The following is a 27,958-nucleotide window of genomic DNA, read 5'->3' as shown; positions in this document are numbered from 1 at the left end:
TGTTAAGTGAAGTGCGAGTCTCCCTATTGGCCAGCAGCTCTCCTAGTAACGAGCAGTGTACGATACTCGCTATTGGTCCGTTTTTTTTTGGGAGGACTAGCATGTCCGGCGATGTGCTTCTCACGCTATTGGACGTAGTTAACGTAACTCTCGTGGTGACGGCCCACTGCGGCTCTCCCTATTGGTCGGTTTTTCTTGTGGCGTCCACGTGAGCGGCGATGTGCGGCTCTCGCGATTGGCCAGCAGCTCCCCTGGTAACGAGCACAAACTGCAACGACGGAGCGGGGACGCGTGCGAGCGCGGAACGTGTGTTTGTTTGTTAATGTCCGCGGCGGGCTGTTGACGGCGCAGTCAGCGAGATGCCATGGACTGTAAGTTGGCACGAGGCGGCTCCGCCCTCAGTGGGTGCTTGAAATAATCGATCACAGTTTGCGGTAGCTTCTGCGCTCCCCCTCCCACCCCACCCGCCGTCCTCGAAGAGCAGACCTTGATGTGCACGCGCTCGGTATGACACCGACGCGACACTCCCTCCTTCCCCGTGCGCGTGGAAGTGACGTCTCCCGCAGATTCGCGTAGCTGCGTGTCGAGCCGGGGATCCGCTCTCGCGCGCTCGCGGTGCGCGCGAGGCCTCGGTCGCTCCCTTCCTCCCCCCCGAGGCGGCCGAGGCGGCTTTGTCGGCGGGGCTGATCGGAGCTCGGAGGCCCCGCTGCTTTAGGTCCGCGGGACGGGCTGCGGAACAGCGGGCCATTTAAACTGGTGCCTTGGCGGGGATCTGACGTGTCGGTGCGCTGCGGTGGCGCGCGCGTCTCTCTGATTTTGTATCTTTCTCTCTCTCTCTCTCTCTCTCTCTCTCTCTCGTGTTTACACGTGAACGACACAGGGGTGTCCGAAAAGGAGCCCAGCAGAGCCGTGGAGAGAGAGGTGGGAGGACTGCGGAGGAGGGCATCCATCCATCCGTCCATCCGTCACTCTATCCATCTCTTCATCCGTCCATCCATCCATCCATCCATCCAGCTATGCATGCTAACACTAACCCTAAACTCATCCATCCATCTCTCCATCCATCCGTCTGTCTTTCCATCCTCTCTATCCGCCTCAATGAAGTGTATCGGTGACTGTGGAAGCACATGGACTCCTGTTCAATGTCTGTCTGTCTTTATTACCATGTATCCTCCCTTGACCCAGTTATTTATTTTTTCCACTGTAGAGGACACATATTTAAGAACATCACCATAACTGTGCCTGCCATATATATATATATATATGTGTGTGTGTGTGTGTGAAAGCAAACGTATAAATCAATAAATATAGATTGTTGGGTATATTTCTAAGATTTCCACTAAGCTCTGTTTAGGTTTTGGAAAACGTGTAAAGCGCAGTAAAGAACTGACCTGTTAAGCTCATCCAACCGACTCCTCTCTTTATTCTCTTTTCCTTTATTCCTCCTCCTCGCTTCTTTCCAGGGGTGACTCTCCTCTCCTCTCCGCTTCTTCTTCCTCCTCCTCCTCCAGCAGATGCTCTGACCGGCTGTCAGAGACTGTGTAAGAGGGCCCTACTTGTCCTGAACTTCCTGCATGTTGGTTATTACTTGTCCTTGTGTTTTTTAAAAATCCTTAAGTGTTTTATATGGTAAAATACCTCATTTTTTTGGTAAACAATGGGGAAACACAGTGGTAATGTTAATAATGTTTCCATGGCCCTCTCTTCTTGGGCATGCTCTGGTTTAATATGCTCTAGTCTGGGATCCATCCAAGGGGCTTTTTTTTGTCTTTAAGTATTTTCTTTGTCTTATGAGTGAAATGCATTATGCATTATATTTCTATTAGTGTTGGTTTCTGGACATCCCCCCCCCCCCCCCCCCCTTTTTGTCTCAGGTGTGTAAGCTGTGGCTGTGGGAAATTGTATGTTCATAGTTTTTTTTTCTTTTTTTTTTTAAATGACATTTTTCATGACCTTCTGAAATGAACATGTCATTTTCTATCCTCAAACTGGACTTTTTTTTTTAATAAAAAAAAACATTTTTCTTAATGTCTTCCTGTTAATGCCATCATCTGACATGTTCTGCATGTTCCTTTTAAAGGGATGTCATGGGGATCAGGGCAGAAAGTGCGTTCCGGCGGATATCGGGGAGAAGCTCGATGAATATTTAATCGCCGTTCAGCAGAAAAACAGGTTAGGCGTAACATTTGTCGTCTCTTCAGAGCTTCTTCTGTTACTGAAAGAGACGCCTCCTTGTCTGTCCGTGCAAGTCCTCAGCTGTGATTGGTTTCCGCTACAAGGACAGTCTCACGAGTCGCTTTGCTGTCACAGCCGCTGTTTACATTATGTGATCATCCCAGAGTAGAAATTTCTTTATGTGAACTCTATAGGGGTGGTCATTGTTCTTGTAAAAAAAAAAAAAATTAAAATAAACTTATAAAATGCATAAATGATTATGATTTACCTTTATTTAGCAGATGCTTTTCTCCAAAGTGACTTCCAAAGGATCTACACACCTTACAATACTTACTTACTTGTTTTAACCAGTGCAACTTGGACTTAAATTTATCAAATCTTAAGTCTTCATATAAACATATAAAAGGAATAAATGACTATGATTTACACACCTGATTCTATTCACCTACCTGGTTTAAGCAATGAAACTTGGGCTTCACTTATTTTTACACCTGCACTACTTGTGCGTTTCTACCACACACATAATTTTCTCTAAACAACATATGGAACTGGTCATTACACACACATTATGTCACATGAGAAACACTGATTGTCATTAAATGATCATTTCGTGGTAAAACTATGGGACACAGGACATACTATGAAGCAGCTCTGTACTACCATCAGCACATAGATTTTAAGAAGTATTTAATGTATCCCTGCATGTTTACAGCTGCCCCGAGAGCACATGTGCAGAAATAATAGCCTAAATAAAGGAAAACGTGTAGTACCGGCCTGGACACAAAGTTCTTTGATGGATTGTGAAACTTTTCCTTCGGTTGTTATTGCTGTCATGGTGCCGTGACTCAGAATTCATATTGATCCTTTGATCCCCAGGATCCTGCGGCGTCTCAGGGCCAAGAGTCTCCGAGAGATTGAGCTGGAGCGTTTAGAGCAGGGCTTTTCCATCTATGTTAATGGGGCCAATGCAGAATGCAGCAAGCCAAGTCGGAGACCCCCCTGGAAGCTTGCCTCTTCGCCACCTGTGCTGACTGCCACACGAACCGCAAGTGAGCAGGGCAAACATCTCCCTTTCTTCTGCTCTTCTCAACCTTCGCAGAGGCTGTAAACCGAGAGACCGTTTTCTCTGTGTAATCCCCAGATAAATGCACATGCAGCTGAGATGAATAAGTAATGTTCAGCCGGGCTGTGGCGGTGCTGAAAATAGACGTTGCATGTTATTACAGGGGTCTGACTTCTTCTACGGCTGACCAGACTCCGTGTGTGCGCGCATGCGGCTTTTGGATCTTGCTTCCGTAGAAGACCGCACTTTTAATTTTGACTGTCATTGCATGGTGTGAAATAGATGCTGCGAGAAGGTGCAATCTGCTAGGTGAAGTTCTGCAAGGTCTTGACAAGGAGCACAGAGAGAGAAGTCAGTCGGCCCCCGAGAAGATCCAGAGGAAGGAATGGGTTCAGGTAGGACATAATTCTTCCATCAAACCTTTACTAAGCAAAGTCTTCGTTGTACCAGTTCTGTGGAGACCATGAGTAATGTCTGAATTCTTCTCCTCATAGACTTCTATTCGCATTAAGACCGAGGAGGGAGATCGTGTGCGCGTTTGCCCAGAGCACCACTACTCTGAGGACTTCGAACCCTTCGAAAGTGTGAGCATGGAGGTGGGGGACAGTGCATGCTGTGCTCTGTGGCCATCCTCCAGGTGGTGGTGGCAGCATAATAGCATGGGGCGGCCAGTGTGTGAATGTCTCCTCTTGTTCCCCCTCAGCCAGGCGCCTTATCCCCTCGCAGGGACACTCGCTCACCCTCCAGGTCCTTCAGTGCTCGACTGGATAGGCGAGGAAGCCAGAGTGACCAGGAACGCAGTGAAAGAGTGCTCCTCAATATCAATGAGGTCAAGGTGCGCACCACTTCGCTGCGGAGTTGCTGAAGGTGACAGGGAGGAGGGAAGGGAGATGGCGAGGCGACCGCTCTAACTGCTGGTCCACCCGCCACCCCCAGATGCTGCGCCGAAGCCTGGAGGCGAGTGTCAATGTGAGGCGTAGTAGCCGAGATTCGGCGGGGGAGGAGTCTGAGGAGGAGTGGGTGGAGGAGCAGATCGAGAGGGACGAGAGCGCCGAGAGCCTGGAGGAGCTCGGCCTGCCTCCGAAAGCCCCCTCGGCCAACCCACGGCCCAGCAACCCTGACAGCTGCCACCTCGGCCCAGGAGAACTCATAGTGCTGGACTTTGGCCCATCCCCTAATGGTTACTGCCTGCACCCTCTTTATGTCTCTTTGGGCGATAAAGGAGAACGAACGTGTAAAAATCGCAGTGTCTCATCTCGTGTTCGACCTGTGTTCTTTACGTCGCTTCGGTTTGGTTTCTCCCCGCAGGTGAAAAGATCGAACGCTGCCTGTCGGCCAAAAGGAAGGACAACGTGGAGCCGTACGTTCCAACGAAGCTCGTGTCGCCGAAAAGCAAAGCTCCCGACAGAGCGCCCTCTACCTCAGGAAAAGATAGCCCACGTTGGTACCACTTCTTCGTACTGACAGCTCTCTCTCTGCCTCTCTCGAATGTGCCTATAGATACAAATTGCAGTTTGTATCATTTCATTCTGATCATAAAAATGCCATTTGTGTTGCATCCAAATCTGTTTTTCTCATTCCCCGTAATCCGCTTGGTTATGTGAGATGAATCTGTCTTTATCCGCCTTCTCAGGATCTCGGGGTCGTTTAGAGCGCCCCCTGTCTGCTGCTCGAAAGATGCCCTTAGAGGGCAGGGACCCCGATGAGGCGGCGTACAAGGTGTTCCAGGCCCTTCATAAAGAGAACACCATGCTCCAAGCAGGACTTCGGTCTCCCGATCACAGACCGGTACAGCTGATTGTATCGTCAAACATTTGTGTCTCTCTGGAAGCTTCTTTGTGGAGTGAGATCAGTTCGAAAACAACGCATGACACCAATAGGTGGCAACCCCTTCACTCGTTGTATTTGGTCACGCGTGAATTATCAGTCACCGTGTTGTTCGGTCAGGCTCCACACTAATTTTTTTGTGCTCGGTTGTCCCCAGGACAGGTACATTTTACCCTTTAGCTGTCAAATTCTGAACCTGTCCAATTTTGTAAAAAGGTGGGAATGACAAAAATGAGTACATTTCTGTGTTTAAAGTATCCTTTAATGGGCAGGAACTCAACACAAATATTTATTATTGGCAAGTTCTTAATTGCAATGGAGGAGAGGAATCGGGGGTTCGCTTCAAAGGAAGCATAAAATAGCCAGATATTTGGGTTGTTCCGCATTGTTTTTTGACAAATTTGGGTACTTTCTTGCAGGAAAACAATATTGAAATAAAAACGCGGGTGACACAATTATCTGTGTGACACGGTGTCTTTATAGCAGTGGTTGTTTTACTCTGAATTTTACCTCGTTGTCCACCAGTCCATTCGACGGGTATCGGAAAGTTTCCTGTCCAACTATGAAAATTTAAGCAAATTACCTCTCCGGATAGTCAGACAACCAGTAACGTCGAGCCCAAACGGGGTAGGGCGCCAGTCCAGTGCAGGGCAGTCACACACACACACACACTCATACACTGTGGGCAGTTAAGATTGACCGGCTCAGCTGAAACACATTTTCGGACTGCGGGAGGAAACCTTGATCAACGTCGAGAGAACATGCAAGCTCCAAAAAGTGAGCCCGATGCTGTCCCATGTCCAAATCCAGATCTATGAGGAACCGTCGCTACCCGCCGCACCACTGTGCCACCCTAGTAGTACTCAAGTAATAGTTGTCTGTCTCACCACAGCTGTTTCTAGAAATTTTAGACTTTTCCTTCTGCTTCTCGAAAGGGCCAACGCTGCACCCGATGTAACGCCGGCGTTAACAATGTAGCATAACCTTTAAATCATCAATCCACAATAGAGACGTGTGCGCGCGTGTGCTGGTGTGCAGCCCTGGCACGACACTCATATCAGCACCTCTGCCGTTTCCCTTGTCAGATGCGAGCGTGCCAGGGAAGCGGTGGCGCCGAGGCGGATGGGCCGAGCGGGGTGACCACGGCTATGCAGAGAATCTCGCTGATGGAGCCAAGGTGCACCTCCCCCCGCAGCTCTCATACACCCCTCCTTTACAGCACCTTTTCTACGATTCTTCTTATAAATTCTTATAAATCAAACCTGATGTTGATTGATTATTCTATCCAAACACACACACTTTACCATACATGTATATATAGACACACACACACACACAGGGACCCCCGTATTACGTCAGTTCGACTTATGTAAATCCGGATTTATGTAGAAAATCTCCAGCATTCACATTATTTACTGATAGCACTTTTATTTTACGCAAAACGTACGAAATACGTTGAGCGCAAGTCGGTGTAACCAGACAAGGCGGGAAGCTGAATCTTCCCAGTTGCTGTGTGTTTTGAGTCTTGAACACATCTCCTCTCATTAGTGTAGTGCTTTTTTCCCTCATTTTTTACCCTTTTCATTATTCACAACGCCTGGTGGTAAACGTGCGCTTGAAGGATAACGATAAGTGTCTCACAAGTGTACAGTAATCGATTTCGAGACGAAATTGAAAATAATAAGAAAGTATGAAGGTGGACAACGATTATGGTCTATTGCACGGGAACCACGTTTAGCCTTATGGACTATAAATACGAAAGTGAAGGATGCCGCACGTATAAAGGCACGTGATGATGTTGAATGGTGGGGAGCGGGGGAATCTGAGATGCGTAACTTTTGACTCGTGTAAGGGCTTGAAGAACGGTCTATTTGCCTTAATCGAGGGATGTCTGTATACATAATATAATTTTTTGTCGGTTTTGAAATTTCGTAAATCATTTTTTTCCCCCCTCCTCTGTATCCCAGCCAACAGAAGAAACTTCTGAAAGCGCTGGAGAAGATCGAGGCTGACAGTAATGTGGAAACCCCTCAGGCCGCGAGGACCAGCTGCGTCCACCCATCGGTGAGAGCGTTTTGGGTTCGAACCGAGTGACCAGCCCGGGGGGGTCGGGGAAGGACGGAAGCGTTACGCGGAGAACCGAGAAGAACAGTTACATAATATATATGCATTTTTAAATGATCAAGCAGACAACATAGCATAAGTTTCTCGAGCGCTTAAGATCGGAGAGAAGCGAGTCTGAAAGAGTTTTTGAGACCTTTCTTAAAGTCGAGAGATTCGGTAGTTCTCGAGGAAAGGAGGAGGTCATTCCACCACAGCGGAGCCAGAACCTAAAACCTTCTTGCTTTTGATTTTGGACCTCGTGTGTGTGTGGGGTCACCAAGCGGGCAGGGGTGGAGGAGCGTAGCAGTCTGGTTGGGGTGTAGCGATTGATGAGGTCTATGATTTGTAGAACGCAACCAGAGTCTCGAGTTTGGTCCGGGCAGCTATAGGAGACCAGCGGAGAAAGGCGAGGAGGGGGGATGCATGGGAACACTTTGGTTGGTCAAACACATTGCCAACATACCCACAATCCTTAAAAAAAAAGGATTCAATATTTCACAGGTATGAACACATAATACTGTAGGAAGATCCAGAAGGGTGTTGAGACCTTCCAGAATTCATCTGATTTGTTATTCAGATTAAATGTTAATTTTTCCAAACGGAACGAATTTCAACACTTGCCATCCACAAATTTACCAAGCGAACATAGGCTGGACTATAACGATAAAGAAGTAGCTTTCATTGCCGGGTATTTTAGCGTTTACCCTGCGCTCGAGATTTGTGTCTAAGGTGTATTTAGCGTGGATTTGTTTAATTTTTTTTTTCTTTTTTTGTTTGTAGAATAGTGAGTGTTCTGCAGGTATTAGATGCATTTGATGAGAAATTTGTAGTGGATTTGTTGCTTTTGTTGAATGTTGTGTTTTTGAGATTGCGGTGATTTTTAGTAATTGCGTTTGGTTTGATGACGTAGGGGGTGAACGTGACGTTTTCACAAAGGGCTTTGTTTCGCGCGTAGCGGTGCGTTACCCGGCTGCCGGACGCGGCGTCGATGTGGCTGTTCCAGCCGGTCTCCGCGTCCTTGAGAAAACAGTTGGCTTCATTTACATGAGCAGCCACGCATGTGGAGGAGCTGCCGGCGCTGATTTCCCCCTTTTGTGGAGAAATGTTTTGAGCGGGAGTTACGTCTACGTCTCGTACGATGTTTCCGAATAAACTCGTACCTTAAAAACGTCCGTGTTACGAATTTTCAAAGACGCAAACATTTCCCATTTTATTTATTTGTTCTTACTGGTGTCGTCCTCACCGTTTTGTTTTCGGAAATCGCTGCAGCAGGACCTCGCAAACATCCGTGTGGCAAATTCTCGATAACATTTTCGAGTTTATTTTTTAATTGCGTTGTCTTTTGCATTTTATTTTCGGAAATTGCGCTGTAGCAGAGTGAAAACGGCACGCATCTGGTTTATGCCGTTAGAGCAAAACGCAGCCAGATAGAATAGAAACTGGAAGGGGCACTGTAGGGGGAGGGTTTGCACCACCTGAGTTGTACAGGTGTGATTTCGCCCAGTATATTTTTTTCGTATTAGTTTTTTCGTTATAGCTGTATCCCAGACTTTTACAGAAACTGTCTATAAAATAGAGCTTTGTGTTTATTATTCTATTTTTTTTTTTTTTTTTTTTTTGAAACTAAAAATGACCAGATTTTGACAAACACGTCTGTTTTGTGCGTTGGTCTCTTCCATATGGCATCTTTTAAGTTTACGGTGAAATTCACAATCAGCTTTTGAGGTGGAAACGATTCTCGATACGTTCCCGTGACGCGATCCTCCGTTACGCTGCAGCTCACCCTCCTTTGTTTTATTCCGCTGGGCTGTCTGATGCGCACGAAGCGGGACGTATAAATGGAATCGTTCAAGTGCTTTATTCGGCGCGTATTGATTGCGGCGTATTGGGAGGGCTTGCGAACAGTTCCCAGCCCCGAACACGCTTGCGGTCTCAGTCTCGTCTTTAACGTGAGATGCAAACGTAAATGAGGTCAACTGACTGGCGTGCTCTTTGTGCCCGAAGCAGGGACGCCCATCTCCGGAGGTGGTTCCCTCGCTCTACGTCACCATGGAGATCCTGTCCAACTGGGGCAACGGCAGGCTGGTGGGCCTCACCGAGATGCAGTTCTTCTGTCCGCGCAACCGGAAGCTCTTCGTGTCGCCCCATGACATTGACATTAGGAACGCCGACCAACCGGGCGACCTGGGAGCGCTGGTCAACGGGAAGACGCAGGTGAGCGTTCGTCTCTAAATACGCTAGTGTCGCGTGTACGGCGGGAGACCAAATGTCTGCCGTGCTCATCTGTCACCGTCGGCCGAACCCGAGAGCGAATCGTAACAAGCCGTGTGTGTTTGGTCCTGCGACGTGGGAATGGACAGACCACGAAAGAGCGCCACATGTGGTCCTGCCCCTTCCACGCGCCGGTGCAGCTCTACTTCATCCTCCGCAACTCGGAGCGCTCGCCTGATTTCGGAATCTCCGAAATCAAAATCTGGAACTACAACAGGAGCCTCGGCGTAAGTACAGCTCGCCTTCGTTTTCCTGCGACAGGTTTCCTCCGGTGGACTCCGCTCTTTTGTTTGTGTTTCTTACGATACCCCCTCTTGATACTCTCAGTTCCTGTGACAAAGGCAGAGCTAAATTCAGGCAAATGGCGTTAAAAGTTTTTAATGTAGTGCAGGTGCGGGTGGAGGGGGCAACGGGTAGTGTTTATGTTGAACTGAAGGACTTGGGTTCAAATCCTCACTTTACATTTACTCTTTTCTCCAAAAGCAGCGTACAATAACATCAGCATTAAATTAACGATAGTGTGACTTGAATAGTAGCTTATAGAATTGATAGGAAATGCAAAAGGTAATTGTGACAAATAATGTAAATCACAGAGGAGATGGATCTGGAGAGAAGTCAGTCTGAAAGGTCAGCCTTGAGACTCTTCTCCAATTTCTGGCAGGATTCAGCAGTCCTGAGTGATGGTGGGGGGGGGTCATTCGACCACATTGGCGCCAGAACCAAAAATCATCAGGTCCTTTTGATTTCGGAACGTCGTGTGACTGGGAACACCAGTCGGGCAGAGGTGGAAGAGCGTTAGCAGCACGGTTGGGGCGGAGAAAAACGATCAGGTCCTGTAGGTATCGGCTCCGCCGGTCGTCTCGTAGGTTGAATTGAGAGTTGAGTGAAGGTGGCCCCATGCTGCTTTTTTTGTCTTATTTATTTTGTTTAGCTATGAAATGAATGAATAAATAAAGCTATTGAAGATATGAAGCATCGCAGGCTGTTTCCAGATCAGCACGACTGTTACCGGGTGAGCAGCTGGTGGGAAGTAGTCTGTCGGAAGTGTGTACTGCGCCGTTACCCTGTCCTTTGTGCGTGTATCTAGGTTTAGACGTGGTCCAGCATCTACTGCGTCCGCTCTACTTCACAAGAACATATGCTCCATCAGTCAGGCGGTGAAAAGGCCCCAATTGCTAAGTGGTTTAATGAGGCTTTCAGGAGCGGTGCAGTCAGGCGGGTTATTTTTACTGTTCTGTGCGGTAATGAGGATCTCGCCATACGGAGAGCCCCCGGGTGGCTCGGCCGGGGCGTGTGGGACAGGGAAGGAGGCGCAGCGGGACGAGGGGGCGCCCTGGGCGGCGCGTCGCGGCGCTGCGAATGTAGAACAGAGGGAGATTAGGCGGCGGGATTAGAGATGGATGACGGCAGCCTCATCCTCTCGCGCTTGTGCAAAGCCGTCGCTCTGTGCTCTGGGTCAGCGGGGAGAACGCCTTGCCGTCGTGCAGCGTCGCGGCGGTCGGCGGGTGCGGTCGCGAGGTGCCGCCCGGACCCCGGGGGGCTTCGGCCGGGTTCGCGCGAGCGCCGAGACCAGGATCTCGGCCAGGACCGACCGACCGACCGACCGACCGAGGGGCTCGACGCTCTCGTCTCGCATTCTGTTGCGCGAACAGGCGGTGAAGATAATTCCTCTCCATTTTCATCTGTGATGTAACGTTTCGTTCACTCATTGAGATGTCAGGTTTTTTTACGCCAAGCTCTTTGTGGGTGAGGGAACGACAAATCGATCGCGCTGTTCCTTTAAGGATCTGGACGTCGGTGCCCGGCACCTGAGGCTCTACCTCAACAGCACGCTGGTGTTCGACGGCGAGCTTCCCAAAGGCTGCGGGAACCAGGTGTTTGACTACAGCACCACCATCGAGCTCAGGGGCCTCGGCCAGGAGTCCGTGTCCCCCGGGCCCTCGTCATCGGGCCTCAGTCCTTCCGCCACGGACCGGGACGGCGATGGCGATAGCCTGTCTGGCACGGACTCCCCGCGTGGCGCACTGAACGCCCCCTCCTCACCGCAGCCCATGCAGAGGGACTCTTTTGAGACGGCCGACGACCCCTCGGCTGATGAGGACCCGGCGCCGAAGACGCCCCAGGAGCGGGCTCCTCGGGGGACGTCCGAGTCCCCCTCCCCGACGCCCCCGTGGCTGCAGCCCCTGAGCAGAGTGGTCCAGGATGGCCTGGCGGCCGGGAAAGAGAGGCCCCCCTGGCTCTCGACGGAACTACACGCCGAGTCCAAACCGTCGGTGCCACCCGGCACCTCGGCAAAGGGATCCCGGACCCACAACGGCGCACCGAGGCGCCACTCCTCGGATTTCAGCTCCGACTCCCTGGACCTGGGCGGCGACTTCCTGGAGGAGTTCTGCGTGAGAGTGGAACGCCCCGTCAGCGGCAGGAGGGGGTCCGCAAAACACACGAAACAACCCGAGTCCCACGACGATGGCATCGCAGATTTGCTCAGGCGAGGTAAAAATTGCGGTTTTACCATGTTTTCTGTGTGGCAGGTGGTGCTGGGCCTCTCTTGGTTTTTGCTTTCATGTTACCTGTCGTTGAGCTGTTTATTATTTGTTGAGCTTGTTAATGTCACCATTGTTATAGGATCAGGAACTGGGGCACGTGGGATCAGTAGGCTTTGTTTACGCTGTCGTACCAGCAGCACGTTGGCTTATAACTGGGTTGAAATGAACTCTTTGCTCCTTTGTTGAAAGAAGCGAGTCATTTGTGTAAAATTACATTTATTTATGTAGCAGATGCTTTTCTCCAAAGCGACTCCCAATGAACTCTATGTAGTGTTATCAGCCCACACACCTTATTCACCGTGGTGACTTACACTGCTAGATACACTACTTACACTGGGTCACTCATCCATACATCAGTGGAACACACACACTCTCTCTGTCACACACACACTATGGGGGAACCTGAACAGCATGTCTTTGGACTGTGGGAGGAAACCAGAGCAAATCATAGTACTAGGACAAATTATGCATATGAAATATTTCTCTAAGCATAATTTTTTCCCTTTTGTCTTGCTGTTGATCAAGTTAGGTGTCAACACTGTGCAAGTGAGTTGAATTATAGGACAGCTGCTAGTGTAGTGGATAGAGCCACTGCCTCTGGATCCAAGGGTCGCGGGTTCGATCTCCAGCTGTAGTACCATTGAGCAAGATATTTACCCATTTATACAGCTGGGTAATTTTCCTGGAGTAACTGAGGGTAAATAATTGTAACGTTTAACACTGAATGAATAAACGCTTCTTTCGTTTGAGTCCATATTTCCTAAAAGTTCACTTCTGTAATGTTCATAATGCAAGAAAGCAGTGTATTTTTACCTTACGTACGATTCCAGCCGTGTTCTGCCTCTGCGTGTATCTGTCGTCATGTGTACACAAATTAAAGATTAATCATGATTTAATTTATAGAAGATTAAGAAATTATGTGTTTGCTGTGAAGTTCCCCTGCTTTAAAAATTTTTTTGGATTCGGCTACTTGGACCAAATATATTGACTGCATCGACTGTACATATTGACTGTATTGATGGCTTGATAATATTACGGGTTCTTTTGGATGCACATGTCTCAATGTGCGGTACATTTTAAAACTCTTGAGTCTGTGTGTTGCGGACAGCTTGTCTCGCATCCTGACTCTGCAGTCGGGAGGATAAAGCAGGATTATTAGAGCGCGGACGGCCAGACGCAGGCGTCTTTCTAGTAGTTAATTTTCAGCTTTGTCTTCATCGCAGGGGAATTTGCTTCAGTAGTAAAATGCGGGTCAAAGCCACTTTCAGCCAACTTATCTGTGCGTTCGGTAGCTTATTTCCCGTCTGACCAGAACACGGGGCCCAGACCAGTACAGGTACACCGCGGTTTAAAAAAACCCAAAGGAAATGCATGTTTTACATTTAGCTGGTTACATTTACATTTATTAATTTTTCTCCTGTTTTTCCTCCAAAGAAGATTATAGTGTTAAACTACTGACAGCAATTTACCCGTTCCTACAGCAGGGTGATATTTACTGTACAATTCAGGGTAAGTTCCTTGCTCAAGGCTACTACAGCAGGAGGTGGCATTCAAACCTGTGACCTAAGAGCCCAAAGGCAGCAGCTCTATCTGCTACCCCCAGTATTTCCGTGGCAAAGTGTAGATGAATAAAATAAGATAGAAAACGATGACCTTAAATGAATTAGCCTCACATGCAATAACCCCCAGTTTTGCTGTGGGAATATGTACAGTACCAGTCACAGGTTTGAGTACATTCAGCTCAATTCCCCTTTATTGGCATTACACAAGTATACGGATATGTGGTTTTTATGACTCTCAAAGTGTAATGCAACATAAAAGTACAGAGCATACAGTACCACAGACCATAGAGTAAACAGCAGGTAAAATACATAATAAATAGTAGCAGCAAATATAAGTGGAGATTAGCACAATATGTACAGTCCTGGATAGTCCACAAAGGGTTAAGTTTTTAAAAAAAAAAAAAAAAAAAAATGCAATAAACCAAAAAAGTGAGGAGTAAAAGGCAATAAAAATAAGCAGTGATTGGCGGTACTGCATATGTTGCATATGTTGCCTATGTGTTGCTAGGCAGTCTGGTCTGAGCTGGGGCAGTTATCGTACTATGGTACATATCCTTGAAACCCAGATTTCCTGAACCTTTGAGGAGTGAGAGTCAATGTTGTAGAACAATGAGTCAAAATTTGTAATATTTGGATCCAAAGATGAAGTAAATATAAATAAGTGGAGATGTGCCTGTGTGGGCCTCTCCATCCGGCATGGAGGTGGCAGTGTGATGACACGGGGCTTCTTTGCTGCTGACACATGGCAATCTCAAACGGCATGGCGATCAGCGTGCTTCAGAAGCACACCAGTACGTTGGGGTTACGCCCATTTAGGCACACTTTTGTTCACCAGTGAGATGTGACCTGACACACACTTTGAAGTCGTGCGGGAACTGTGTGGTTGAGAAAGTAACTGCCGGACACTTGAAATGCTGTCAGTTAAAATTTTTTTGCGGCAAGTGTACTCAAACTTCTGACTCAACGGGATTCAGGTGAATTCCAACAAACTGGTGATTATAAGCTCTGCGTGTGTGTGTGTGAGTGTACACTTCCGCAAAAGACCAGAAGTCCCTTCCAGTAACTTAATCCTGCAAAATTTTTTCGGCAGTTTCATGTTTTTGAATTAAACCGTGAACTTACATTAAAAATGTTTCTCTTTCGTGATCCATTAAGGAAGAAAGGCAGTGGAGTTCAGTTCCGGCCCAAGGTGCGATCGTGACCATCTCTCTGTTTCTGCAGAAGAGCCATCGCCCCCTGGTGGTAGCAGACAGGAGCGCACCCCACGTTTCCGCTCGCATAGCGAGCAGGATGACACGCTTATGGAGTCCTGGGATTCACTCACCAAGTTCAAGCAGTGTCAGCGTGGGCGCATCTCCAACATGGGCTTCGAGGGGGACATCTTCGACGAGTTCCTGCAGCGCCAGAGCCGCTTCGAGCCGGGGGCCTGCGATAAGGGTCCACGCGGCACGCAAGAGGAGCCCGGCGAGGAGCCGGATGATGACATCCTGGGTGAGGCGGAGCGTGACGAAGAATTCGAGATCCCCGTCCTTCCTCAGGGCCAACACCTGGTCATCAACATCTTGTCCACGTGGGGTGATCGCCACTATGTGGGCCTCAATGGCCTGGAGATCTTCAGCTCCAGCGGGGAGCCTGTTGTACCGGCCAGCATCCGCGCCGACCCTCCCGACATCAACATCCTCCCCGCTTATGGCAAAGATCCACGCGTGGTCACCAACCTCATTGATGGCGTCAACCGCACGCAAGACGACATGCACCTCTGGCTGGCCCCATTCACGCCTGGGCGCCCCCATGTCATCTTTGTTGACTTCCACAGCCCATGCCAAGTAGCCATGATCCGGATCTGGAACTACAACAAGTCCCGCATCCACTCCTTCCGCGGAGTCAAGGAGGCGGAGATGCTATTGGATGGGAGGTGCATCTTCAGGGGGGAGATTGCCAAAGCATCTGGGACCCTCTCCGGAGGTATGTTTGCTTTGTCTTACCGAGAAAAGTCATATCTCCTGACTAAAAGCAAGATTAATCCATGGTGTTGTTCTACACGGTGAGGTCCTGAGCACTGAAAAGTCTCTACACTACATGCAACAGTCTTATAAACCGAGTACAGGCAGTCCCTGAGTTACGAACGTCCGACTTGCGTACGACCCGTAGTTATGAACCGCCCCCTTACTGAGCGGAAGTTAATTTTTTTGTCACTCTTTAGTAACAATGAAATAAAAACTTGATGATAAAGCCTGTTACATAGAAAATTTAAGTTGCACAGAATGATTCGTAATAACAAACGGGCGCCGCTTTGCGACGCACATCAAAACGTTGCGCGTCTACAGCGGTCTGTTGGCTCGTGGTCGGGACGCGTGGGCCCGAGTTAGGACTAAGTTTGTTCTTTTCGGTCGGACCACGTTGCTGTTAAGCGTCTCATGTGTTATTCTATTTGGCTTTAAATTTTTTGTTTTTACCCTCCTAACTGTGGCACCAAAGCGTAAATGTGGTGCAAGTGATGGTGATGCATCCAAAAATAGGAAAACGATCACAACTGAGACTAAATTGGAAATAATAAAGTTTCTTTTATGTTTTGCACACTCTCTCTCCGTCCCCACCCCCGCCCCCCAATTGCAGAAGTCCTGTCCCTCACCGTTTCCCAGTCCATTAATAACCTTAATAACAACCACCCGCCTTGTCCCTCAATCACGCTTTTGGATCCTCGCCTCTTCAATTCGCCGATCGACAGACTATTAATTTGCTTTGATTCTGAATGAACGATCCTGCACTTGGGTGCAGCCTCCTCCGTGTCCTCTGTTCATCATGAGAGTAGTAACGTTTATCATCTCTTTCTATGTTTCTCTCTATTATAAATGCTGTAGTTACATTTATTGTTATCATTACATTGTATCATTATTACTGTATTGTTATATGAAAGATGTCTTAGTGTATCCAAAGTGTTTCTTTAATGCTTTTTGTGCATAGAAATGTGCATGATATACAATACACTAAGTCAAACATTTGACAAACTTGACATTAGATACCCATTATACCTAACTGTTCCGACTTGCGTCAGAATCTGACTTAGACTGAGGACACGGAACTCGTTCGTAACCTGGGGACTGCCTGTACAGCAGAATTTTTTCCCATTGCAAGGTCATTTTGCTTCCACGAATGTCCTTTGCATGGTCCCGACAAAGATACAGCGGGTAACACAACCGCACACGCGTGTAATCGACTCCCGACAACACGCTTAGTAGAAAGGCAACATGGGAGAAGAACAACCTGTCATTGAGTCTCAAACAATCACAACAATTCCTCAATGTCTGTATAACATCACGTCAACCACACGATAGATTCATTGTTATACTGACATCCCTCCATTTACACGCTTTCCAAAATATTGCTGTAATGGATCATGGCTTTTCATACCGAATTTTCGATTTATAGAGCAAAAGAAATTCATTAAAGTTTAATAGAATCGCGTTTAAAAACTTGAAAGTAGCCCGAGTGAATCGGAAGAGCAGTGATGTATTGTAGCTGATGCAGATCTCTCCAACCGTTGGTGTGTTGAGAGTGTCGGTGTTTCGTTAAGAGCGGGGCACTATGGGAAATGTGTAGAATTCCACAGCAATGTCTGTCAGGTAGGAGGGGTGCAGTGGCGCAGTGGGTTGGGCCGCAGTCCTGCTCTCCGGTGGGTCTGGGGTTCGAGTCCCGCTTGGGGTGCCTTGCGGCGGACTGGCGTCCCGTCCTGGGTGTGTCCCTTCCCCCTCCGGCCTTACGCCCTGTGTTGCCAGGTAGGCTCCGGTTCCCCGTGACCCCATAAGGGACAAGTGGTTCTGAAAATGTGTGTGTGTGTGTGTGTGTGTGTGTCTGTCAGGTATCTTGGGTGTGTTATTTAACGGAATGATTGCGAAGACAGCGGAGAAATTGGAAATTGGTAGGAAAAGTTCAGCTGATGGTTTTTCGGGGGCGTATGTGCATTTCAGCAGCAGTGTGCAGTTTTAGAAAGTTGTTCACAATGAACGGCACATGTTGAGTGGATCAATTTAAGAAGTATGAAGTATCCCAGAGCATTATGTGTGTAAATGTGTTTTATACTGAAATCATAAGTTGATGGTTACATAGGTGTTATTGTATTATTGTGATTTTTTTTTTGGGGGGGGGTTTTTTTTAGAAATTTATTTGGGGTTTTATGATGGACTTGGCATGCATTATTTCAATATGAAATTTAGGTATCTGCACTACTTTCAGTAACAGATTAATCCTGTAAATTGAGGGATGCATCATTATTATCATTTTTATTGATGACGATTCAGCTGGTTAATTTTTACCGTGTCAATTCCGGGTAAATCCATTGATGAAAGATACTTCTGCAAGAGGTGGCATTTAAAGTCCTGCGAGAACAAGCAGCTCCAAGCGCTGTGCCACCTGCTGCTTCCTGCATTTACACCCGAGTTCAGGACTCGAACTTTGAGGGAACTGCACCCCTCACCCCTCCGGTTCGACCCCTCCTCTCCGACAGCCCTGGAGCAGTTCGGAGACACCATCCTGTTCACGACGGACGACGACATCCTCGAGGCCGTGTCCCGCTTCGACGACACATTTGACGGCGAGGAGGAGGGTCCCGAGGCGCGGGTGTACGAGGAAGAACTGCAGCGGCCCCGCACCGCCGACGGCGAAGGTGACGAGAGGCCTTTCACGCAGGCCGGGTTCAGGGAGGATGTGCCACAGGTAGGGCAGCAGCTCCCACGACGGTCCCTCGCAGTCCATCCTTTCGTTGGCCCGTCTTTCCCTGCGTACTTATCCTCGGCTCTTTCCAGGAGAACTCGCGGCCCGCTGCCGTTTGCACGCTGTCTGAAGCCGCAGCAGAGCAGGTCCTCGGGATGTACACGGGAAAGTGTGAGTACCCCGGTACACGTTTCTCCCTGTGTCTCAGAAGAAAGGTGCGAGCTGTTGTGTTTCTACCGGATGCCGTCTCTTCTTATCCCCTCCTCAGACCTTAAGATAAACATGACCGCGACCTGGGGCGACTCCCACTACCTGGGCATGACCGGCCTGGAGGTGGTGGGGAAGGAGGGGCAGAGCCTGCCCCTGGACGCGAGCATGATGCACGCCTCTCCTCGAGACCTGAACGATCTCCCCGAATACGGCCGTGACTCTCGCACCCTGGACAAGTGGGTTTCCTCCTTTTCGTGCTCCCTCGAGTACTCTTTGGAGATGAATTCTGTAAGGGCAGCAGGTGGCGTAGCGATTAGAGCTGCCACCTTGTACACGAAGGACCCAGGTTTGAACCCCATCTCCTGCTGCAGTACCCTTGAGCAACGTACTTACCCTGAACTGATACGGTAAAAATTACCCAGCTGTATGAATGGGTAAATCATTGTTAGTAACTGAAGACTGAAATTGCCTTGAAGAAAGGCATCAGCTCAATAAAAAAGTTATTAAACTTTTGTGTGTGTGTGTGTGTACATATATAGATATAGATAGATATATACTGTGTGTAAACATATATAATAAATATAACTGTGTTTATATAAGAAATGTATAAATACTATATACAACTATAATATGTATTTAATTTATATAATATATAAATAAATTCTATATGTAAAAAATTGTATGTAGTTCTATTTCTATATAAAAAAAATATATATATTTTAATTTAAAAGGCCAATACTTGGGCCAGGCGGCAGACAGCCCTCTGTATTGATGCGGTCTTCGTCCAACGGGCGTGTCCTCTAACAGGCTCATCGACGGACGCAACATCACCACGGAGGACGAGCACATGTGGCTGATCCCTTTCGAGCGGGGCCGCGCGCACCTTCTCACCGTGTGCTTCGAGAAGCCCCGGACCGTGGCCGGGCTGCGCGTCTGGAACTACAACAAATCCCCCGAAGACACGTACAGAGGGGTAAGAACGGATCGGATACCCCCCGAACCGCGACCAGGTTAACGTCTCATGAAATCACCCCAGTAGGCGAATATTCGTTGCGAGGAAATTGATTCACTATTATTTCTTCTGTAGAAAAAAATTCTTTGGTTCCCGAGCAAAAATGACACACTGAAAATGAATTAAAATACTAATGAAAAAATATGTAAATGTATGCATGACAATAACATAATCAAATTTGTAACAAAAGCAACAGTTACTGGTTTCAATAATATTATTTTACTAAAACTATATTATGAAAAACTGCTATGATAAATTGTTCAGGAGACAATTTTAAATTCTCGCTTTTTTCAAATGCGCTGCTCTCTTTCTCTGCTTCCTTTACATTTCCCCTCATGCTGAGAAGGAAACACCTTTCACCTTCGGTTGATCGCCACAAGTTCGAGTTTCTGCAGTTTTCTTCATTCTCGAAGGTTGCGCAGAAATATTTTCCGATAGTAGGACCAGCCGAACGGGAACTCGCCGTAAATTTAGTGCTCCTCTCCGCATTTAATGTGCACGATGGCTTGTAGTTTCTCTCTTCTATCCTTATTTTTTTAAATAAATGTATTCCAGCTTATTTCCACCTTATTTTTTTCTTTGCAAACTATCCTTCGTTGCCTTTGCAACTTTGACATTTTTATAACATCACTCAGGTATGAAGTCACGTCACTCTCTTTCATTGTGTGTAATATTAAGACAGTTATTTCCATTTGGTCACATAAGGATTTTTTTATGATAGGATAGGTATTTATGTCATGGAAGCTCCTTTTTATTATTTATTTATTTATTATCCGAACGCTTTTCTCTAAAGTGACTTCCGGTGTTAAGGAACGTACAGTTTTTTTACCCATTTATACAGCTGGGTAATTTTAATGGAGCAATTTAAGGTAAGTACCTTGTTCAAGGGTACTGCAGCTGGAGCTGGGATTCGAACCTGTGACCTTCGGGTCCCGTGAGGGCAGCGCTAACCGCGACACTCTGGCTTCCATGTTTATTATCCCGTTTATTTGGGGTAGATGGTACTTGCGGGAACCTGGGTTTCTAACAGTGTGTTTTTGCGCAGGTGAAGGTGATCCACGTGTCCGTGGACGACACGGTCATCTCTCCGCCCGCGGGGTTCCTCATCCGCAAGGGGCCGGGGAACTGCCACTTCGACTTTGCCCAGGAGATCCTCTTCATTGATTACCTGCATTCCAGCAGCAGCAAACCGCCAGAGTCCCTGCACACACACAAGTCAGTAACGCAGCCGTATGTGTGTGTGAGAGTTGAGTGATTTTGCTAACGTACACTTGAATACATGTGGTTCTCAAGTTACGACGCATGATTTCCAACCTTCCGGACTCAGGACAGCCGTCCCATCGACTTCATTATCTTGTATGAGTTCCGATGACCGGCGGTCGACACCATATTTCTCTTGCTTCTTTGACTCGGTCTGTGTGTCCATCAGCCATCGTGTTTTACGTTTACATTTATTCATTTGGCAGACGCTTTTCTCCAAAGCGACGTACATATCAGAGAAAGTTGTACTTAGGAAAATATTATTTGCATAATGATTCGTTTGTGATTCCGTTTAAATTACGTTTTATTTAAAATAGCTAGCAAGCAAAGGTATGAGTGGTGCAGAAAAGAAAAAGCAAAAGAAAACATGCAGAAATGAAAGTGAAAATACTACTGCCTCATGGAAATATGCTGTATTTATTATTATTTATTATATATTATTTATTATATATATAGTGTTTGATTGATGTGTGAATTAGTGAAAATTTCCCATTTTCACCAATTTCCTGTAACTCTCGCGTTACGTAATGTCACATTCTTGCAAGTTAATATAGCCTGCTGCTTCATACAGTACAGTACAAGGGGGTTTGTGATGGTGGTGCGAGACATGGGATGGATGGATGGATGGATGGATGGGAGTTGCGACTTGTGATAAAATCGATTTATGACGAGATCAGGAGAAAATGGAAAATGAAAAAAATCGACATAAAATTTGCGACATTATATTCGAGTATGGAATGAGAGCAGCGCCGCCCCGCTGGACTCTTCCTTTGTCCCGTAGAGCTGGATCGCAGAAGGTGGAGCAGGCGAGCATGGACTACGAGGCCCCGCTCATGCCCTGCGGATGTATCCTTTGGGACCGCATAGGACCGCGGTGAGACCGGAACTGGTGGGCAAGGCTCCCTGCCGCCGCCTGTCCTCTCTTCTCCTTAACACCTCCGACAGTCATCTTCCAGCTGCAGCTGCTCACGACGTGGAGCGACCCGTACTACGTCGGACTCAACGGCCTCGAGTTCTACGATCAGAGCGACGAGCGGATCCCCCTCACCGACAACAGTATCCTTTACGCCTCTGCCACGGGGGGCGTCCCGACTCATCGGCACGGTTTTTGTTGCACAATCACGCACCCACTAGATGGGTGTCTAGTCCATGTGGGTTTATTTCTTCTTCTTATTATTATTATTATTATTATTGTTGTTGTTGTTGAGATTAATTCAGCTTGAATATGTGTTGAGGATGCTGTTAAAAATTCCATCATCTTTCACTTAGTGAAATGCTGTGATTTGTTCTCTGAACTCATCCTTGTGTTCAGTGTTGATGTGTAGAGTATTGAGGGTAACGAACTCCGGTAACTAACGGTACAATACGGCACACTCTGAGCGCTCACTCCAGCCATATACAAACCACGCGTGGCGGGCTGGGTTACATTTCCGTTTTCCACTTAAACATTCCGTTTATGTTGTACCGCACACGTGTTCCTTCAACAGCGGACGGACGAGCTGTTAAAAATAATCTTTTCCTGCTGTCCCCTCATGTCCGTGGAAATTGTCATTAAGCTTATTTTTAATGACGAGAACAATATCCGTAACGCACCAGTTTGGTGATGTAAAACTACCCCAGTAGCTCTTAATAAAACTCAACTTTTCCCTTTACGTTTTCATAAGGACATTTTTTTCTAACATAATAATGTAAGCATAATAAACTTGGTGTTACAGTTGTGTAATAGTGGAGCGCTGTGAAATGTCGACATAGTGGAATGTCCCTAATAAATCATAACGTTATATAAACAATGAACATGCATGAATGCTACATCGTGTAATGGGGTTTAATTTTTTTCCCCACTAAATTCAACAATTCAATGCCCCCCCCCCCCCCAATTTTCCATTCCATTTTGTTACATTAAACATACTTTTGGCATTAATTCGTACTTCATGTCAGTGTCCCGAAAAATATTCCAGGGTCTCATGCTTTCTGGAGTGTTCTGATACTTTCTAGAATCTTCCAGTGATGGTAAAATACCAAACTAAAAGTGACACTAGAAGAACTAGTGATATTTTTGTAATCGGTGAACTTTAACTAATCGTAATCAACGCAAAAATCGACATAGCTAAGAACTATTATGAAAACTATGAAAAATTTTGTTGCGTTGCGTAATTAGCGTTAAAACGGTTCTCGTAAAATAATCGAATTTTGAACTCCGCTGCAGCCCAGAGAGACACTTAACTGTGCTCGTAGACATCGCTGCCTTCCCGGATAGCGTAAACGTTCTCGACAGCGTCAGCGGAGACATGCGCACTCCGGACAAGCTGGTGGACGGGGTGAACAACACGCACGACGGCAGGCACATGTGGCTGGCCCCGGTCCTGCCAGGCATCGTGAGTGGCGTGGTCCCGCCAGTCGGACTGCGGTAAAACTTGAAGCGCGTGTGCGGTACCGGTGTTTCGTTTGATCTCTGAACAGGTGAATCGGGTGTACGTGATATTTGACCAGCCCGTCACGGTGTCCATGATCAAACTGTGGAACTACGCCAAAACCCCGCAGCGGGGAGTGAAGGAATTTGGGGTAGGCCCTCCTCCTTTCGGTGTTTGGCGGCATGCAGCCCCTTTCTTTATGGGCCGGATTCCGAAACCCGTGTACGTGTTCCTGTCTCTCAGCTGCTGGTCGATGACCTGCTGGTGTACAACGGCATTCTAGACTGCGTTAGTCACGCGGCCCGGGGGATCTTGCCCACCTGTGACCCGGTAGTGCCCTACCACACCATCCTGTTCACCGACAATGCCAAGATTGCACACCGCGAGAGGAAAACCATTATCAGGTACAGTGTGTGTGTGTGTCTGGGCAGCGGTGTGTACGGTTGGCCATTGCAGCATACCGTAAGAGCAAACCATGCTGGAGAGCATCTGACCGGTCATGGCCACCATTGCTCTATCATTATATTTACATGTATTTATTTAGCTTAATATATTTATATTAACTTATTTCTCGAACTCATTTCTCCAAAGCCACTTATAACGTTAAGGTATTTACAGTTATTTACCCATTTATACAGCTGGGTAATTTTCACTATTGGGTAAGTACGTTGCTCAAGGGTACTACAGCTGGAGGTGGGATTCGAACCTGGCTCTTCGGAGTCCAAAGGCAGCAGGTCTCAACACTATGTTACATCCCGCGGTTTGTGTTGAACCAGCCTGTGTTTTCTCCACTCCAGCCCTCAACGCAGCCGGAACCAAGAACAGTGAGTAGAGAACTGCCTAGAGACGCCTTCTTCTTGTCCCTCCATGACTCGTGTCCAAAAGCCCATTGTGTCTGCCAGGATCCCCTGTTCCTTGTCCAGCTCCGTCAGCCCTCCGTGCCTTCCTGTACACAACCTGCTCAGGGTTTTCCAGAAATATTGCTGGTCTGGTGTCAGAGCCCCGCCTCCACCCCACTGGAAAAGCTGCTTGTTCACTTAAAAAAAAAGAGTACACTGGTACCTCGTGTTACGAACATTTTGAGTTGCAAATTTTCCAAGATACAAACATTTCCCAGTTTATTCATCGATCTTTAATTGCATTTTCTGCCCCGTTCCGTTTCGTAAAACTTGCCTGTTGCGGGGTGAAAATTACGCGCATTTCTCCTCGCCGCCATTAGTTGGCAGCAAAACACACTCTGGCATAGAAAGAAAGAGTGCAGAACCGCCTTCATTCCATGCGCTTTCACACATTTACCGTGTTTACAGCTTCTCCTGGCATTCCTGATTTCGATGATCAGTAATAGGATGACGAATTTTGCATATGTTTACGGGATGAGTCGATCACCGGTCTCCATCGAGTAGGGGTTTTTGGAGAGAATATGTTTTCAGCAATTTTTAATTAGTTTTAATGCAGCTGGACATTAAAATTTTGTTTATTTCCTGTAGCGATAATCCAAGATATTTACATAAGCTTACCCGTAAGAAAAATAATCAAGGGATGTCTGTTTCGTTCAGGTTTTATTGGTTGGTTAGATGATAAAGTAAGCTTACAGCTGCTGAACACTCGTGAGGAATCGGGAGGTGGTGGAGATGACGCATTTTTGTCATCTGCAATTTTGAAGGTAAAAAAAAAAAGTAGTAAAAGCGCCATGTCATGTCGTTGGGTGTATCGTGCCAAAGTTTTTTGTTTTTTTTTTTTTTGTTTTTTTTTTTAAATAAACAAACCCTAGGAACATTTTTTTGTTGTTGTTCGGAGGGGAAAAAGAGGCCAAACATGTATTATTCAGCTTTTATCGACTGATACATGATAAAAGTGACTTTTGAGTTAAGAACAAAGTGAGTTACAGACTTTCCAGTCCTGGCTGTTCGTAAGTTGAGGGCCCAGTGTAATTTAAAATCATAGCATAACCACTGTGTCAGTTTTTTGAGTGCACTTCCTTTGCTCATCTGTTTGAACTCCAGGTCTGCTGTCATCATGTGATTAATTTTGTTGGTCTGGTGGCGTGGAATTCAGGCCTGGTGAATCTCCAGTACTTATAAACCTTGTACCTGCACTGCGGGAGGCCTGGATCTCTCACCATGTCCTGGTCTTGTGGTTGTCTTCAGTGTAGCACGCCAGCTGTCATCACCCCAACACCCCTCTCTTCAGATGAGCAGCAATGATTATTGTCCCGTTATTGCTTTTGTGTTGTAGCAACCATGTGGAGGACCAGGACGTAAAGATGACGAACGAAAACCAAATAGTGCAACACGCCAAGAAGAAGCCGACTGCAGACCCAGGTAGCGTACAAGCCCTCGGTGCAACACTTTGAGTAGAAACTCGCTCACGAGTTGGTCCTTGACCTGTGACGGGGTTCGGTTCCAACGACCTCATCGTAAGCCCACTTTGTCATCACGTTTACATCGTTTATCACACTTTTCTCCAAAACAGTTTACAATGTCCCATCTGCTTATAATTATTTGCTCGTTGACACAGCTGGGTAATTTTACTGGAGCGATTTAAGTACCTTGCTCAAGGGTGCTACAGCTGGAGGAGGTTTTTGAACCTGCGACCTTTGGGTCCTACCACTACATTATCAGCTGCCAGAGTCCAAGTGCAGCTGCTCTACCAATATATAAACCATAAGGACATGTAAACAGTTTCTGAATGTTACATTGTGTAACAGGTCTTTGTTTTATTGTTTCCTCTAATTTCACGCATCGTACTAATATATGGTACCGATAGAAATACACTACAGTATACTTTATTTTCATACCTCACTCTTACTTTCACTTTCACATTCCTAACTCTTTTCTTTTACTTTCCATTTTCTGAATGACAAACGAAGCGTTCGTTAGATCAAACGGTTTAATAAATAAAAAGCAGTCGCTGAAGGATGCAGTAAGAGTCGATAAAGTACCACGGTGCCTCGCGGCAGGACGGCCGGCCGACGTCCTCGATGTCGTCAAGACTTTAGGACCAAACGTGAGGGACCCCCGTAATAACAGGATAATAATCAGTTCTGAAGACCGTTAGTTACGTTGTCGTAAGTCGAGGAATGCCTTTACTCGTTCTCCCGCTCGTGTTTATTTTGCTTCTCTCTGTTGATGCAGCACTGCGCCCAAAAACGTGCATGACGGACAGAGGACCGCTGGGAAAACGGCGCTACTGAGAGCCCGGCGACCGCCGCGGCGACTTTGGGAAAGAGCTCGGAACCACACATTCCAGGTGCATCTCACACCGGAGTATCGAGTCCCCCGGAATCATGGCACCTTCACCCCTCACAGTGTTATATATTAGCGTTCTAATGTGTATCCAGCTGTTTTGCAGAAATTTCAGCAGAATAGGAAGCGTGGGTCGGTTTTTAGCTGCGGCTTTGACCTTCCTCTCGCATGTACCTTTGGATCTCAGATTCGGCGATCAGTTTCCAGTCGTCCAAGGACACGCTTTTCTTTTTTTTTTTTTTGATGCCGCTCGTGGCATTTAACGGAGAGCCTTGGATATTCCCGGACCGAGACCTGCGTACATATTTCACAATAACTGTGTCTTACGAGAGAAAGAAATGTGATAGACGTATTTAATAACTGCCGCAAAATCCAATGCTTTGGCCGAATTAATTACGATAAATATGAAGATAAATGTGCTGCTTGCCGCCCAGCGGTTATAAAGGCTGCAGTCATGTCAGATGATGTGTAATTTCTTTTTTTTTTTTTTTTTTTTATTGCACCTGTCATGCCCCCTTTAACCTGTGCTGCTAGTGATAAATCCACAGCAGTTACTCTGGGGTACGAGTACATCTCCAGAACCTGGAAGTTATTTGAGGCTTCACGACAGCAGCTGCGGATCCCATTTTAAGTGACCTTAACGTATGTCATATTTTGGGAGGTTCCGGAAGGCCGTTGTTTCATGCTGTTAAAACATCGTTCTCTTCTGTAGTGAATTACTCTGTTTTTTTGCTATCTGCGACTCTTAACAGTAGTGGTGCAATGTTAAACCAAGACGGTAGAAAAGTCGTGTTAAAGATTATATCAGCTGTCAATTAAAGGTCCTCAAATAGTCAGAAGCAGCACTTGTTGCGAAAGAACCGTTTAACCCTTAGTTCGCAAACGGCTTTTGGGGTTTTTGGCTGGAGCGTGGCTTCGTATTTACATTAGTAATATAAAGATGCAGTCATAGCTGCTCATTTTCATGTTATAATACATACTAGTCAAACTTAGACTCATCAATACTATAAAATATGCAAATGGTAAAAATATACCTCATTGTAAAAGATATGGTACAGACTCATGACAGCTGAAATGCGTACACTAATGCAATACAAAGGTTGTAGAAGAAATTGCTCAGATAAGAACCCAACTCCCTTATGGTAACATTTATGTTGCATGTACTTTATGATGATTTCACCTCATTATTGTGGCTAGATAAGAGGGGAACTTTTCATTTAGTTACACAGGACTGTGCAAAAGTTTTAGGCACTTGGGGGGGAAAACAGACTGTAAAGTGAGAATGCTTCTAAAAATAATGCTCTTAATTAAACTTCCTACAAAGCTTAGTAACCATCCATCGTCAACAACCGCATGGCTGGATCGCGCTCTCTGGCGGGTCTGGGGTTCGAGTCCCGCTCGGGGTGCCTTGCGATGGACTGGCGTCCCGTCCTGGGTGTGTCCCCTCCAGCCTTGCGCTGGATTAGGCTCCAGTTCGCTGCGACTGTGCTTGGGATCAGCGGTCCGAGTGTACTTTCTTTAATGACATACAAAATCCTTACTGCAATATTGTAACTTTTTGCA

The 27,958-nt window shown here is 46.9% G+C and overlaps 1 protein-coding gene across 4 annotated transcripts; it reads left to right on the top strand.

Annotated features, from left to right (window-relative positions):
* The first annotated feature begins 71 nt into the window (after positions 1 to 71).
* On the top strand, positions 72 to 27,688 carry katnip (katanin interacting protein). Of its 4 annotated transcripts, none has more exons than XM_029246685.1 (29): positions 72 to 371; positions 881 to 921; positions 2,081 to 2,172; positions 3,052 to 3,224; positions 3,521 to 3,633; positions 3,733 to 3,834; positions 3,942 to 4,073; positions 4,175 to 4,418; positions 4,547 to 4,678; positions 4,872 to 5,026; positions 6,151 to 6,242; positions 7,033 to 7,129; positions 9,176 to 9,382; positions 9,529 to 9,666; positions 11,224 to 11,932; positions 14,769 to 15,512; positions 18,052 to 18,260; positions 18,350 to 18,428; positions 18,526 to 18,703; positions 19,275 to 19,440; positions 20,525 to 20,694; positions 21,521 to 21,585; positions 21,685 to 21,795; positions 22,975 to 23,114; positions 23,200 to 23,301; positions 23,394 to 23,554; positions 23,948 to 23,974; positions 25,386 to 25,471; positions 26,285 to 27,688. In XM_029246685.1, the coding sequence occupies exons 1-29, from the start codon at positions 365 to 367 to the stop codon at positions 26,341 to 26,343; spliced, it is 4,731 nt and encodes a 1,576-aa protein (XP_029102518.1). In that variant the 5' UTR covers positions 72 to 364; the 3' UTR covers positions 26,344 to 27,688. The 4 variants fall into 4 exon arrangements, with proteins under 4 accessions (XP_029102518.1, XP_029102517.1, XP_029102520.1 ...); XM_029246684.1 differs by having other exon boundaries at positions 9,173 to 9,382; XM_029246687.1 differs by lacking the exon at positions 881 to 921 and having other exon boundaries at positions 73 to 371; positions 9,173 to 9,382.
* The last annotated feature ends 270 nt before the right edge of the window (positions 27,689 to 27,958 follow it).

This window comes from Scleropages formosus, chromosome 20 (genome assembly GCF_900964775.1).
Source record: "Scleropages formosus chromosome 20, fSclFor1.1, whole genome shotgun sequence".
NCBI lineage: Eukaryota > Metazoa > Chordata > Actinopteri > Osteoglossiformes > Osteoglossidae > Scleropages > Scleropages formosus.
The sequence above is the reverse complement of the archived record's forward strand: the minus strand, read 5'-3'. Positions and strand labels throughout refer to the sequence as shown.